The following is a 15,405-nucleotide window of genomic DNA, read 5'->3' as shown; positions in this document are numbered from 1 at the left end:
AGCTTTCCCACAAATGATATAGTACTGGATGGCAATGTAACAGAATACTAAATACTTGTTTTTTAATTCTAAATTTAAATATCTCATAATTTTGTTTCTGATATTCACCTTTAATAATTGTTATTTTATAAAATAGTTAAAATTTTTAAAATGTGACCATTTGAGAGCAAACAAAATTTTTTTAAAAATACAATCTTCGGAAGAAATAAAAGAATTTTAAAAAATACCAGTATTGAGAACAGAGAAGTGTCTATGATGCATGTTGTTGGGAACCAAATTACTGGAAAATAAGCCTTATCCAGCTCCTTAAAAGCAACAATGGTTTCGAAGGAAACTGAAAAATTTACCATCAAGATGTGCAATTAGATCAAAATGAAATAAAACTAGCAGCTGCATCATATACTTCCCTAGATTCCCTCAAAAAATTCAGTATATTTTAGATGATTTTCACCAAGCGGCAACTCCATGGTCAGTGAAGATTGGGTAAGCAATTGCAACGTACCTATGTTCATTTCAAGAAATACATAAACCTCCTGTAGGGGTTTGAGGATAGGAACCAAAATACATACGCCTCGAGAGGAAAATCATCTAAACAAAGACACCGAACTCGCAATGCAAACCAAATCGGGATTGGCTATTACACATTTCCTTGGAATTCTTAAAAGCTTGTTGCTAAAAACACATCCATTTTACAGATCCAGCACTTCGAAAACAGAAGATTAGAAAACCATGGCTTCGACTTTCCTCAATCATTCAGCAAATCAAACAACCAGATCTATTGCAACGAAGATAGAATAACATTGATCTAAAAAAGAAACCTAAAAGAAATCCAGCGATACTACTACAGCAATTTTTTTCCGAGATTTTTTTCCCTACTTATGCTCTCTCCCCCCTAATCCGACGAGCGAGCTGGATATCCTTGGGCATGATAGTGACTCTTTTGGCGTGAATGGCGCAGAGGTTAGTGTCTTCGAAGAGACCCACCAGGTACGCTTCGGCCGCCTCCTGTAGAGCTGCGACGGCGCTGCTCTGGAAGCGAAGATCGGTCTTGAAGTCCTGCGCAATTTCTCTCACCAGCCTCTGGAATGGAAGCTTCCGGATCAATAACTCCGTGCTCTTCTGATATTTCCTGATCTCTCTCAGGGCAACCGTTCCGGGCCTAAACCTATGGGGCTTCTTGACTCCTCCGGTGGCTGGAGCGGACTTCCGAGCTGCTTTAGTAGCCAGCTGCTTCCTCGGAGCTTTCCCGCCAGTGGACTTACGAGCAGTCTGCTTGGTACGCGCCATTGGGAAATAGATGAAGAGCTTGGAGAATGAAACGTTTGTTTCTCGTAGAAGTGTTGGAAAGGAAATGAATCTGAGTGATGGGAAAACGAAGGGACTTTTGGGGGTATTTATATTAGGGAAAGATTGGAGGGAGAGGAAAGCGGGAGCTTTGAAATTTTTTGGGTTTCTTTGAAATTAGGGATAATGGACCGTTGATAAGTTGGATGATCGACGGCTTAGGATCTTTCGAAGTAGTATGACACGGATCGTGATCTGTGGCAAATGGTTTTGACGAGCTGCCAGACGCAACTGGTTTTGACGTAAAAACTACGACCCAAGGTTGGGCAAATGGGCTTCACGGCCTATTACATATCTCAACGGCTCAACCCATTAGCATAAGTTTTTTCTTTTTCTTTTTTTTTTCATCTTTTTAAAAAAAAAAATATATATTTCTTCATTTCTAATCAAAATTTGTTTAAATATATTTTTTAATATTAATTTTATTTTGAAACTTATTAAAGTTGTATTGATTTTTGTGTTTAAATAATAATTAAGTAATTATTAGATGGAAAAAATTAAAAATTATTTTATGTTTGAGAATTATGAAAAGTTATGACAATTTCAAGAATTTTGAGAATTATAATAGTGTCCAAACATGCTTAAACTTCAAATACTTTGGCTTCTATAAGGATAAGAATGATACTACTCTGCTGCTTGAGTTATGAGTAGCACCTAGGGATGAAAACCGATCATTTAGTTTTGGTTTTGGACAAAATCGAAACTGGTCCAAAACCGAAACCGAACCAACATCTTCAAAAGTAGATAAATCTCGACCGAAATCGGCCATTTAAAGGGGAGAAAAATGTCTACATCGATCTCGGCGTCACTCCGGTTGGAAGATGTCGATGGAGACTATTTTCAGGGACGCCACAATAATTGCCGACTGGGTGAGAGATGACGTCGAGAGGTGCGATTTGAGAGTGAGAGAGAGAGGCCCTTTGCCCTGCCATGGCTGCATATGCTCAGAGAGAGAGAGAGAGAGAGGTGGCGTCTAAGACTCAGATGAAAAAACGAGAGAAGAAGGAAACAAGGAAGAAGAAGGGTCCCCCTGAGGTACTTTAAACCCTATAATGAAAACGGCGCCATTTGGCTTAAGCCAAACGGCACCATTTCATTTAGTTTTTTTTTTTTGTTTTTTTTTTAACTTCAGATATTAAACAACGCCGTTTCACTTATTTAAGTGAAACAACATCGTTTAAGTAAAGTATAAATCAAAAAATATATACCTTATTAAGTCGGCCGGTTCCTGCCGAACCGACATTCAACGGTTTTGAAGAAATTCTATCGTACGCCGGTCGGTTCCCGTCTGTGGCGGTCGGTGGCGTCGGTTTATGTACACCCCTAGTAGCACCACTCAACCTTACCGTTAGCTACTTTTTGATTTTTGATTTTTATTTTTCTTTTTACATTTTTTAAATATATTTAAATATATATTTTTTTAAAAAAAAATATCCCAATACACTTAAAATTACTTCTTTAATCATTAAATAAATAAAAAATTTGGCAAAGCGGTCAGCAGTCATTGTGGGAGGGCAAAGTAGCTTTTTTTTAAGGATAATGCCACGGGAAGTTCAAGTTGGAATTAAAGAAGATAAATTTATGATCATGTTCAATGACATTTTAAATATTTGAAATCTATTGTGTTATGTTAAATTTAAATTCCCGATTCCAATATGTACAAATGAAGTCCAGTTATGTGCGTTGTAAATAAATATAGTATAGTAATACCATATCTGAGCAGCTGACATTTCAAGCTCCCAATTCATTGCAGTTTTGAAATCTTACAAATGGAACAAGCAGCAAAACAGCAGCTTAAATCGCATAACTTCATGAACTCTGCCAATCCCACCAGTAAGAAACAAGTTCCAATCTTCCACAGGATGAACAGGCTACAATTCAATATCTGCATGCTTTTAAGACTGCAGCCACTGGCAAGGGTACAAAAGAAAAGGGGGCACTAGACTTCAAACCATATTTTCTTTTTTTCTTTTTTTCTTTTTTTTTAAAAGTAGGGAGAGGGGGAGTTGGGTTAGTATTAAAAACAAATAGGGAGGGATTTAGGGGCAACCAATTATTCAATTGAAAAGAGTAAAAAAAAAACACAAACAAACAAACTATGCCACTTGCTATCACATATTTGTTCTTACTTTTACACATTCCACCCAAGAAGTCGATGACTTGCATGCTTTCAATTTGCAGTTCTGTCTTGCGGGTAGTTCCCCCTAGTAGGGGGCCCCTACTTTCTATTCTGTTCTAAATTGAGTTGGTAGTGAAAGAGCAATCAAATGACATGCCTAATCTTGAGATTTCTCTATTTACAACAATTTAAGAAATGAGAAACGTGAATGAAGAACAAAATTCATACCCAATTACTTGAAAGTGAAAATTCATGGAATCTAAAGGAGAGCTCCCCAGCCGTGTCTCGCTCAAGCCTCACCTCAGCTACATCACTAACTTCTCGACTCCCAGTAGGAACTTCAGGTGTCAATGGCTGTATTTGATTATCATTTGGACGGGATGCTAACTGAACTTCAGGTGGTAAGGGTAGGGCAACCGGTGTTGGAGCCCTAAATCTATTGCCCCCACTTGGAATAGACAATGCTCGGTCCCACAGTAAAACATGCAAGAGAATGGGAACCTTGGCGTGCCGGTGCAATGAAAGCTTTTGGCTGACTGAAACAGTGTCAAAGCATCGAATTGCTCCTGTGGAAGAAACCATCCATGGAAGGACCTTCTGATTGCCAACTCTTGAGACCACCAGCAGCTTAGATGCATTTGTAGCTTCTTTGTACAAATTAGCCAGCCCTGACCGGGTTGAAGGAGCATTTTCATCACCATCAATAACCGATGAGATGAAGATAAATCCCTGTCAATTACAAACAAACAATGAGTCAATTCCGAGAGGCTTCATAAACCTAACTGACCATAAAATAGGCCGGACACACAAGTTAGGAAACCTCTTCTGTGCGGCTAATGGCAAACCCAAGCTTTGTGTCGCCTTCTTTTAGCTTGATCTCAATTGCAAACTCTCCTCCAAGAGGTGCATACCAGAGACGAACTGCTTTAACTACACCAATGTCAACCCCATGGTAATCCTCAAAACCATATAGACTTGCATTTGCAAGATTAGACAAATCAGATAAGGATCCAGCATTCACTGTGGAAGAAGCTGTTTCTCCAGAGATCTGTGAAAGGAATATGGGTAAACTCACTTTGAGATGCAACATTAGACAATTATGTTATTAACCAAATCTACATGTTTAGACAATCATGTTAACCGAAACTATCAAGCATATGCGTAAATAAATGGTGGCCAGGAAGGAGGAAGAATAATGCTTAACCATGCTGTGACTCCTACAGAATATTTGGATCTCAAGACAGGACTTCATTAATTAATAAAGATCACTTATTTTTAATAATCTATTCCAGAACTGGTTTTGACATCACCCTTGATTGCTGCTTATAAACTTGATATAAGATTTTGGAAAGTTTGTTCCATCACTTATCCTTCAGAGTTCACTGGTAAACATAAAGGTATGCCATAACTAAAGACATGGTACTAAAGACATGACATTTATCATTACATGCAAGCTAATTAGTGCAAAGTGCTTATATCTCTCACTACAAGGACCATAAAGTTTCAATCATATCTCTGTGTTGACATTAGGCAGTTTACCTTGGTAAGCAGAGACTCAGTCTGAATGTTCATGAAGACAATAGGAACCCCATTGGCCTGAGATGCATTAAGCCATGCATTTGCCCTAGCAAGGGTATCTTCCAAATCATTGTAGCGAGAAGCAACTTGATCTGAAGCTTTTGGAAGGAGAAGTACAGAAAGAAAGCAGCTTGAAAATGGAACTGATAGGCACTCCTGCATCCTCCTCTCCCACGGATATGCAACATATCCATCTTGAAGGCGACTGCTGGATAGTGCAGTTACCATCCTGGCACTCCTTGAAGCTGCAAGCTAGAGCTCATTATTCCACATTGAATGGAGAATCTCAAAACAGATAAAAAAAATATATGCAAAGTTTTACTTTATAAACTTTATTTCCAGCAGATAATATTGCAGCCCTCTACATCTTATTTTCTTTGATATTACTACAAACACATATCTCATAGAAAACCAAAAATTAGAGATAGTTCTAGGGATCAAGCATAAATTCCCTTGAGAGAACACAAATTGGCTCTTAAGACTGCAGCACCAAATGCTCATTGAATGCTTGCTAAGATTGTTATTAATGTGCATGCAGAGAGAGAGACAGAGGAAAGGGTTTTCTTTCTCTCTTACTAAATCTAGACTTGAAGAATGCCGTGTCTAGATTCACATGTACGTACCTTTGCCGTAAAGCATCAAAGAGTAGCAAGCAGTTTTGTGCAGTTTGTTTGTTATCAGGGATGAATATTTTGGATTGCAGTTATGTCATCATAATCCTCGAAAATGGCAGCATATTAACAATACATGATCGGGGTTTGGGAAAATGCTCCTGGATCAAGAGAGATCTTGTAACTAATTTCTCTAGATACCTATCGCTAACATTTTGAGTTTACATCTACAATCAAATACCAAATACCAAATACATATATTATTCATTCAAAGGTAAAGGTGAGAGAAGATGGGCTGAGAAGTGCAGGAAGCACTACAGGAACAGATGTAAAGCCATCAAGGAGTTGCTTTCTGTGACTCGCACCTTGAGTGACACGTATTGAGGTGTAAGGTTAGGATGGAAACAAGGCACAACCATATGAACTAGCAAGATTGTTGGGTAAAGTTTGGGCGTCCCATGGAAATGAACAACTTTCACCCGCTTTGGGTGGATGTGCATTTACCCGTTTACAGTTTCTATACTTTTTTGCTTTTTGTTTTTCGGCAGGGTCATTATATATACGTCTTAGCTCCAAAAGACCAAACCATTTTTTCCAATCTTATCCTTTGTTCGGATAAATATAAGTTGCATTATGCTTTATAAACTACCCAAAGGGTAACTTTGAAATCATGTCACTTGTCAGATTGAATCAGAGCCATAATTTTACATATGAAACTAAATTGAAACCACTATTACAAACCACGTAAAGGTATCACCCTCTTATCATAAGTGATTTGTGGCAATGACTAGAAGGAAAAGATGGAACACTCACAATCAGTTTAAAAACAATAAAGGACCATCATACACAAGGATAGAACTAAAAGCTGCAAAGAAAGTAACTCTATCAAACTAGGGAAATATAATTCAAAGAATGGCTGAAAGGTTTATAAACATATTCAATCCATGTACATGTTGTTTTAGATAATATCTTGAGCTTATCATAACTCCATCACCAATGAATTTGTTGGCAATACAATGAATGAATGGAAGCAAAATTAAACCCAAAATAGCAAAACCACAAGCATTGGCAATGGCTAGCTGCCAAGTCTAAAATGGAACTCCAATGTGGTCTTTTGGCTATAATATGAACTTTTAGCTAGACTAGTCCACATTGGACTAGCTATCTTAAATTTCAAATAATAATATAATATTATATATTTTAATAATATTTGATAATTTTTGTCTAATATTTTACAAATACACTTCATATATTAATTAATAACTTTATTAAAAAATAAAATTATTATTTTGGAAATATTTTTTCATAGAATATCCAAGTTTTTACAATAAATATATCCCTGCTATATTAGAAAATTGTAAAAAATAGTAGACATTTTTACAATTAATATATCCCTACTATATTAGAAAATTGTAAAAAAAAAAAAAAATTGAAATATCCCTGCATGTGATTGTAAACTAGGGAAGGAAAGTTTTTATGTAGTTTTGGTCTTTGTACAGGAGGGAAGCGTGAGTGTGAGTGTGGGACTTAAAGATAAAATAATAAAATATGGTTTCGATCTTTGCACAAGAGCTAGCCAGATATGGTGAGGAGCTGAAATTTACTGCAGATAAAATCTAATACTTTTTATGTATGGCTAGTCCAATACAGAAGGAAATAAGCTTCAACTTCAAAATTTTGGACTTGCATTGAGCACCATTGCCAATGCTCTAAGAGTATGAACGCCGGAATAGGAATCCGACATTCAGACTCAATTGATTGTGTGAAAGGTAAACCCTGATCTTCAACAGTTGACGCGTGATAAATGACAGTAGGTCAACTATAAAAAGTTTGAAAACACTCAAACAGCAAAGCCATCATTAAGGTCAATTTTTTAAATAAAACCAAAAAAAAAGTTTGTCACGAGAATCAGGCATGTTTGGGCGATAAAGATCTTTGCTTTCAGACAAGACGATAATCCGAATATTGAAATTTGAAAATAGTGTTCCAAGTCATTAGCATGCCAAGTGGGCCAAATCCAAATCAGTTTTCCATGACTGTTCAAAAGCAATTCCAAAAAATAAAATAATCACCAAATGTTCATTACATATATACACACACATATCCATGAGAAAAAAAATGTTGGAGTATGGGTGTCATTTAGGAAGAATACAACTGACAGGCCAACATGACCAATACTTGGGGACTATATTAAAAGGAGTTTTGTTATATACAATCAAAGTCGCGTACTAATCTGCGTACTAATACTGATTCATTCATACTTAAATTTTAAATTAACACTGTTTTCAATAAAATTTACTTTTTGTCAAATCACAATAGATTGGTATACATATTAGTATATAATTGTGCTTGCAATTAGATTTTTTCTATTAGAAGTTACAAATCTCTTTTGTATATTTTCTGTGTAAATGAGTTACACTGTTGTGCTTTTTAATAAATAATCATTTACATTCAGCAAAAAAATAGTAACTTTTTCCTATAAAAATAAAACATGCAAGTCTAAATTATATATATATATTTGTATAAAGTCTAAATTATAAAAATATTGTGAATGAAATGAAACAAATGCCACCGACTCAAAGTGAGGCTGATGTCAATTGGACAAAGTGGGGTTGGTAACATGGTGGGGCTAATGACCATTTCGGCATTTCATAAAGTCTTGCTTCAATTTTGGAATTTCGTCATCAACAGTTTTACGTTTCCTACAGAATTTCACTACGAATTTCTAAATTTACAAGCCATGTTTGTAATTAAATACTTAATTTATTAAACAAATTAGATTCATCAGTGGTGACGATACGCGTTGAACTATTATTATTATTATTATTAGTTGAAATTGAAATAGTAATTCCCCGCATGAACATGAAAGCAGTACTTTTTGTGCGAGGAACGCACAGAATTGAAAAGACAAACATGGCGCACCTTGAAGCTCGAGGCAATCAGACTCCGTTCGATCCAAGAACCCAACGGTGTAATTCGGATCAGCAATCGACCTGAGCATGTACTGTTTCTTCCCGGCCGATTCATTGGGCACGATGCAAGCCTGCAACTCGGCGAGCTCATCCGCTCCCCTGCGAACCCGGACGAGAATCGAGGTCTCCTTCTTCTTGAACGCGTCGTGGAGAACCTTCTGGACGCCGCTCCTGCCGTTCTTGAACGGCGCCGTGAATATGAGGGTCGAACCGGAGCTGCCGACTCTGCGGGAGCCGGGGTTACCGATGCGGAGCTCCTCGACTATGTCGCCGGTTTGGAGGAAATCGCCGGTCCACTCGTCGGCTTTGGAGCTGCCTTTGAGGCACTCGATGGAGAGGACCGTTGAGGAGGATCTTGGGTCCGATATGGGCTGGACTCGTTCCATAGGCATTAAGCTCTACAGCCCACTTTCACTTAAAACTTCGATCGAAATCAAACTCATTTACAGAGAAAGGACTCGGAAAGAGGGAGCAAAATTGAACAAGTTATGTAATTAAAGTAGAAGAAGATGAAACTTCCATCTAAATACACAAAAATGTCGAACATAATAGTCAACAAAGACATCATTGTTATCTTAAGGTGGCACTTTCTTTAGAAATAATGTACGATGTGGTTCTTAAAACGTGGTACTTGACCTTGACTTTCGTGGTAACCAGACAAAGAGTCCTTTTTTTTCCCTATTTTTCGTAACATGTATTAATGAAGCTCAATTTTGTTAACCAATATCGTTAACTGGTATTTTAGTTGTGTCGATTGGCTATTGGCTCCAAAGTGATTATCTCAGCTTCTGAAAGTTCCAGAAAAAAGCAGTTTAATACCATGTATTCAATGATTCAATCTTTTACCAAAAGTACTGGTCCCAAAATAAAATCATTCTTTTCTCTAGCTTTTTATCTCTTTGTTTGTGGCCAAATATGGCAGAAATATCACAAGGGATGATGATGTTGAGAGGATCAAATTGACCATCAAAGTGCCAAGTTCCATGGGACATCCTACGTAGAATCAAGTCTCTAATGCTTATATACATGGAATTAAACGTTTCCCTGGTCTCAATTTGACAATTTCACCCAAATCTAGTCTCTCCTAGTCAGAGATTACAGAGAGAAACAAAATAATGGGAACTGTATATAGGAGAACAGCTGATGCATTAATACTGTTAGCCACATCCACGAGCATGCCAAGCTAGCCTGAAGAAGATGACATAGTATTGGTTCTCGCAATTGTTTCCCCAAGAGCCAAGGCCTCCACCAAACTTCCCGGCTCTCATGTTTCAACCACCCACTAAAGTTATCATTTCGATAACCAAATTGCCTTTATGGAAACCTTCTTTCTTTCATTGTTTTGCTGCACGTGCTACTAAATCATTAGCTCCAACCAAATATTGAGTGTTAATTTCATAACTCATAAAGAAAACATGAACACACTTTTGCTTTGATGCTTGGTAGGAGGAAGAGTAAATGTGATCCACTTGGTAGAGATGCTAAAATTTTGGGAAAGCAGTGTAAAAACACAATTTTAAACTGTTTCAATAAATTATAGAAAATAATGATGGATAATATTCCAACTTTGCCTTGCTTTTCCTCAAAACTTCGCTTATGATTGAATTTCAAATTTTGCAGAAGCTTGAATGGTGATGTTCAATGTTAGATATCAAACCATATGTGAACTTCAAAAAATAACGAAGGCAGAAAAAGGTACAATTAATGTACCTGATCACCCTGTAAAGAATGAAACTAGCCCCGTTTCTTGGTATGCATAGGCAGATTCTGTACAAATGGCACAAGTCTTGATTAGAAGAGGTAAGAATCAAATACGTTGGTTGACAAAAAATAGGGAAGTATAAAAACAAGAGAAGCTCTGAAAACCTGCATGATCATAAGCCTTTCTGAGATGTTGTTGCAACTACAAGCCAAAGCTTTAGGTAACAGGAGAGCAGTGGGGGTTTAACAGAGGGAATCCTTCCCATGGAATGGAGCACAAACAAACACAAAAAGAAATAAGTGTGCTTGGTGATAACAGTAGTAAGAAAATTATAAATTTAGTCATCATAGATGCAAAAGACTTCTTCAAATCGTAGTCCTAAATTTAATAGGAGATTGTTTTGGCGAATGGGCCTTCATGATATAGCGTTGTCTTCTGACTTGAATACACTGGATTTTCAACACAACCCCTTCTCACAGACTAACACCTTCGTATTGCCATATTGTGATTGATGTCCTTTGTCATTCTTATTGTTAGCATTACATCCTCCTTAGGGCTAGTTCAAAGAGACAAAACACCCCTAAAAAAACCCGGAACCTAAAGGGAAAAATAAAAAGTAACATGCTAATGGAAAAACTGAACTTGCCGGGATGTAGACTCTTAAGTAACTTCATTGATATGACATTAATGATAGAATTAGCCTGAAACATTCAGACTCGGCCCATGTACCTAAAAACATCATTGAAGATGGTAGCTATCTCTTGTGTGCATAGAAAGAAAGATTGACCAAATTTCCTTCTCACATAATCACATTGTCCTTTACAATTCAATAACCAAACCGAAACAATTACCATATCCTCTTCTGAAATCTTTGCATCGGCAGCACATATTTGTTTAGTTTAGCCCATTTAGTCCAAGGCGAGCATGTTGACAATAAAGGCCTGCTCCAAAATGTGTGTGTGTGTGAGAGAGAGAGAGAGTCTGTTATAATATATACAGAGAGAGAGAGAGTCTGTTATAATATATACAAACATATAAGAGAAGAGAAATAATATTTGTAATTGTGGTTGTGTAAGTGCCGTGTAATTTTTTTGAAAAAAATGAATTAATATGGAACCCACATAAAAAAATATTAACTTTTTTAATCGTGGATTCTATTTTTTTTCAAAGCGATTGGACAGTATTTATACACTCCACGACTGTATGTAGCATTACTCATAAGAGAAAGTCTACTCTGAAGCGGTCCCATCTGCCAGCGTGTAATTTTTTTGCAAAGCCAAACTCGCGCCCCATCTTACACAGATCCAACTTTTCACTCTCATTTCACGCAGATCAAGTTTTCACCCAATGGATTATGAAATTCTAGGAAGCCACTGCCAAACATATGCTAGTAGTTCACATTTCAAGGTAGTTAGTTCCAGCAACCCCAGTTGCAACGTAGTATGGTGTTCTAATCAGTGACTTGAGTCGACATGGATTTAGAGAAAATCCCAGTGAATGCCGTAACATTGAAATCTCACCTTTAAACCATTAATCCTCTTACACATTTCCACAAAACAACGGAAATTCTGACTGATCTTGAGTTTGTTTTAATGAAAAGAGAACATAAATAAGAAGAAACCAGAACCAACCCTTTTCTCCCCTTTTATGATCCAGCCATACTCTTTTTTGCAAGAGAAAGTCCGTAGAAAGCAATATTCAACCCAGGGTAATATGCAGACGGAAGAACAAAAGGGGAGAGAGAATCAGACTTGACTGGGGGAGAAATAATAGAGTGACCCAAAGACTTTTTTTCAAACTACAGACGATGACCCGGATTTGACTTCAAGATTTGCAGATGGAAGAAGAAGAAGGGGGGGGGGGGGGGGGGGGGAAGGGTGGAGAGAGAGAGAGAGAGACGGACTCGCAGGGGGAGAGAGAACAGAGTGACAAACCTTTTGCCCCTTTTCTGAGCTAAGCCAAACCGCCCGATCTATTGATTTTATCTTGAGACCATAATTAGGTGTGCGGTCTTGAACCGGCTTCATGCGACCATAATAGGAGTCCCATGAAGTTAGAAACTTGGAGAAATCTACGGAAAAAGAGAATAGCAACACTGAGACAGTCACTTTCTCTGCATATCCAACATTCATCTATAATGGTAAGGAATGACACTAAGGTTATTAAATGAAGAACCAACGAAACTTACTGGCATTGTCTAATCAATAGAAAATGTCACCATCTAAAACCCAATTTCAGTTTCTCATCTCAAAATCCTAAAGGCTGGAGTTGGCCAAAAGTTCAGTCGCTTGCAATTGTAAAGTGCCTTCTGGAGAGTAGGAAGCTTGACAACATGATTCATCAACCATACAAGAAGGATCATTCAACAGCCACAGATCTTAGGCTGCCATTGATTACCCTTACAGAGAGGCAGCTTTCAAGAGAAACGTACTGAGAGGAAATTTTGATTGGCACTTCAATACTTCTTCCCCATTCTCTCGATATGGCAAAACCCGACATGAAAGTCCCACAGCTCATCCCTAAAATTTAAAAGAAAATAATTACTTAAATAAGTTAGCAAATAAATAACAACATAACCAGAGCATACTGAAACAGAAAGTCCATGACCAAAGATAACTTGGTCCTTTTTGCCAATCCGATCACACACTCTTATAAAAATCCGTGTTTAGGGCAGGCCTAGTACATAATGTGATAAAATATTCCATGAATATGCAATACTATAATCCAATAAATAACATATATTTCTTTATACATTTATAAACATACAACGAAATAGTTTAGCTTCACCTGCCTTCTAGTTCCCATCCCAGGAAACAACATAGATAAATAAAAATAAATTGGAATGATTTGATTTCACAGGTAATATATAAATTTCTTTTCAAGTTGCTCGCCAATACATATCAGCAAAGTCTAAAGTAGGACAACAACACTGAAAATTTCTGAAGTCAATTGTAGCAAAACTCTTGGCTCAAAAGTTAAAAGGATAGGGATTTATGCTTCATACTATGTCAGGAATACTGAATTTGAAGGGTTTTCGGGGAATACAGAGTGAACCTATGCAAAGTTGCAATAAAAATCAAGTCAAACATTGCTCGAACAATCAGTGAGTCCTCAAAAAATATTGCAAATAAGTTACTACCTGAGGCTAATCATTCAATTACTTGTGGTCGCCTTTCTGTTCTCCCAAAAGGCTCACATTCTAGTGAATTTACAGTGCCACGTCCTTGCTTTGAAGACTGCATCTGGATCGGAAATTTGGACTTCAAAATTTTCGCAGAGATAAACAGTTTGATTCGAAGCGCATGACGCCAGTTATTGAGAAAGGAAACCGACCACGTTCAAAAAAAAAAACCGTACGGTATTAAGGACGAACATCCAAAAGGAAATCTGTAGAAACACGCATCACCGGAACAAACCTGCAGCTTTACGCAAACTTCACATCAGTATCTAGCAATGGCAAGAGAGAGACTCAACAAATTTCAATAATTGTTTTTGAAATAATCAATTCGAGGGAAAAGGAGAAATCGACAAAGCGTTCTGTATCACTCAAGATAGTTTTAAAGCAAACCTTGAAAAGGAATGGTAAATCATATAGAGGAATTAGGTGGTTGGGAAGGGATAACGTAATTAAAGCTGCACATACCATTGACGTCGTCCAACTGTGGTGTAGATAATATAACTGAATTGGGAATTCCTGCTGGACTTGTAGTTTGGTCAAATCAATGTACCATTAATATAAATGCTGGGGATGTGAGCAATCTTGCGCCATGCTTTTCCTTTTTTGCTTTCCAGTTGTTTCTCCAACAAAGCACATTTGCTGATCAGTAGAATAGAAATGGAGGTAGGCAACCCTTCTTCTTGCATAAACTTCAACTTAGGGCAGGAACAGATTGACAATTTAGCAAGACGGGTGAGGTGTCGAAGTGCCTTACAGTCCAAAGATTTCATATTTGGAAAATTTTCGATGGAAATACATAACAAACTAGTGGGAAGTAACCCCACCTCCGGAAAGGAATCCACATCTTTACAATTGCCTTTGATAGTAACGCCTCGAATGGAGGGCAGATTTTGCAATTCCCAACCCCTTCTATTGACGACGAGTTTGTCACAGTCTATGATGGAAATACCAACTAGTTTGGAAGGCAAGCCTCCTCCAGGGAATGACTCAATTTCTGGGCAGTTCTCTAAATGCAAATTCCGAAGAGACGGAAGGAGTATGTGCATCTTATCAGGAAGTGACGTCAGATTCCGACAATCGATGATGCGAAACCACATAAGTTTTGGGGCACGCAATCCTCCATTCGGAAATGAAACGAAATTAGGGCAATTATTTATTTCTATTGATGACAAGGCCACTAAATCAAGTTGAAGTTGTTGCGGAACATCGACAGACACCAGATTCCTACATCCATTTAGTTTGATGGATTTCAGATTTCGGAATAAATTGAATGAAATTGACTGTAGAGAATCACAACTATTTTCAAGCCGCAATTCTTCAAGGGATGAATAGTTCCAGTGCATTGGAAACTCTAACTTGCTACAATCTTTTATCTCAAGGACTTTTAACGGAGAAGGCAGGCCACCACTGGACAGAGATATAAGCGAGTTGCAATCACTAATTTTTAACTCCTCAAGACGAGTGTTGAAGTCCATCAATCTCTCTGGTATGAACTCTAACGCATCAAATCCTCCAATTGAAAGTTTCTGCAATCCCGTTGGAAATTCTTCTTTTAGAAGTGAAGTTACCAACATCGGACATTCTTCTATCATAAGTCTAGTTAGAGGAGGATGGATGGGCAACTCTCCTGTTAACTTAGGGCAGTTAACAATCTCAAGCTCTTCAAGATGAGTAAATGCTACACCTTCATTTTCAGCACCAAAAGCAAACCATTTCTCCAGCTTCGGCATGTTTCTAAACTTCAAAACTTTCAAGGCTCCAAATGGTTCTGTTGAAGAAGAAGAATTGCCATAAAAGTTTGGATCCACTGCATCAATTCCATCAAATTGATCAATAGAAAGTGACTAGCTTTCCAAGTGGTGGTAAGATAGAGCAATACTTGCACTTGAATAGATAAAGAG

The 15,405-nt window shown here is 37.5% G+C and overlaps 3 protein-coding genes across 4 annotated transcripts; all 3 read right to left on the bottom strand.

Moving 5' to 3' along the window:
• Positions 1-607: 607 nt before the first annotated feature.
• LOC122292254 (histone H3.2) lies at positions 608-1,378 on the bottom strand. Its single transcript, XM_043100497.1, has one exon. The coding sequence runs from the start codon at positions 1,285-1,287 to the stop codon at positions 877-879; it is 411 nt and encodes a 136-aa protein (XP_042956431.1). The 5' UTR covers positions 1,288-1,378; the 3' UTR covers positions 608-876.
• Positions 1,379-2,951: 1,573 nt separating this feature from the next.
• Positions 2,952-9,211, bottom strand: LOC122292252. The gene is made up of 5 exons (XM_043100494.1): positions 8,575-9,211; positions 5,003-5,286; positions 4,284-4,511; positions 3,692-4,192; positions 2,952-3,254 (listed from the first exon to the last, which is right to left on the bottom strand). The coding sequence occupies exons 1-5, from the start codon at positions 9,014-9,016 to the stop codon at positions 3,240-3,242; spliced, it is 1,470 nt and encodes a 489-aa protein (XP_042956428.1). The 5' UTR covers positions 9,017-9,211; the 3' UTR covers positions 2,952-3,239.
• A 253-nt stretch (positions 9,212-9,464) lies between these two features.
• On the bottom strand, positions 9,465-15,327 carry LOC122292253 (putative disease resistance protein At3g14460). 2 transcript variants are annotated; one of them, XM_043100496.1, is made up of 8 exons: positions 13,970-15,327; positions 13,466-13,748; positions 12,515-12,845; positions 12,261-12,397; positions 11,178-11,267; positions 10,491-10,583; positions 10,335-10,391; positions 9,465-9,969 (listed from the first exon to the last, which is right to left on the bottom strand). In XM_043100496.1, the coding sequence occupies exon 1, from the start codon at positions 15,232-15,234 to the stop codon at positions 14,041-14,043; it is 1,194 nt and encodes a 397-aa protein (XP_042956430.1). In that variant the 5' UTR covers positions 15,235-15,327; the 3' UTR covers positions 9,465-9,969; positions 10,335-10,391; positions 10,491-10,583; positions 11,178-11,267; positions 12,261-12,397; positions 12,515-12,845; positions 13,466-13,748; positions 13,970-14,040. The 2 variants fall into 2 exon arrangements, with proteins under 2 accessions (XP_042956430.1, XP_042956429.1); XM_043100495.1 differs by having other exon boundaries at positions 13,466-13,742.
• Between the last annotated feature and the right edge of the window lie 78 nt (positions 15,328-15,405).

The sequence above is a fragment of the Carya illinoinensis genome, chromosome 13 (assembly GCF_018687715.1).
Source record: "Carya illinoinensis cultivar Pawnee chromosome 13, C.illinoinensisPawnee_v1, whole genome shotgun sequence".
Lineage (NCBI taxonomy): Eukaryota > Viridiplantae > Streptophyta > Magnoliopsida > Fagales > Juglandaceae > Carya > Carya illinoinensis.
Note: the sequence above shows the minus strand (reverse complement) of the source record. Positions and strands in the feature narration are given on the sequence as shown.

Bases quoted from the DNA above. Each gene is read 5' to 3' on its own strand.
- LOC122292254 (XM_043100497.1), bottom strand. From the start codon at position 1,287: ATGGCGCGTACCAAGCAGACTGCTCGTAAGTCCACTGGCGGGAAAGCT.
- LOC122292252 (XM_043100494.1), bottom strand. From the start codon at position 9,016: ATGCCTATGGAACGAGTCCAGCCCATATCGGACCCAAGATCCTCCTCA. The intron at 5,287-8,574 runs GTGCGCCATGTT...TCTAGCTTGCAG, and splicing joins TGATTGCCTCGAGCTTCAAG to CTTCAAGGAGTGCCAGGATG. The intron at 4,512-5,002 runs GTAAACTGCCTA...TTCCTTTCACAG, and splicing joins CTGAGTCTCTGCTTACCAAG to ATCTCTGGAGAAACAGCTTC.
- LOC122292253 (XM_043100496.1), bottom strand. From the start codon at position 15,234: ATGCCGAAGCTGGAGAAATGGTTTGCTTTTGGTGCTGAAAATGAAGGT.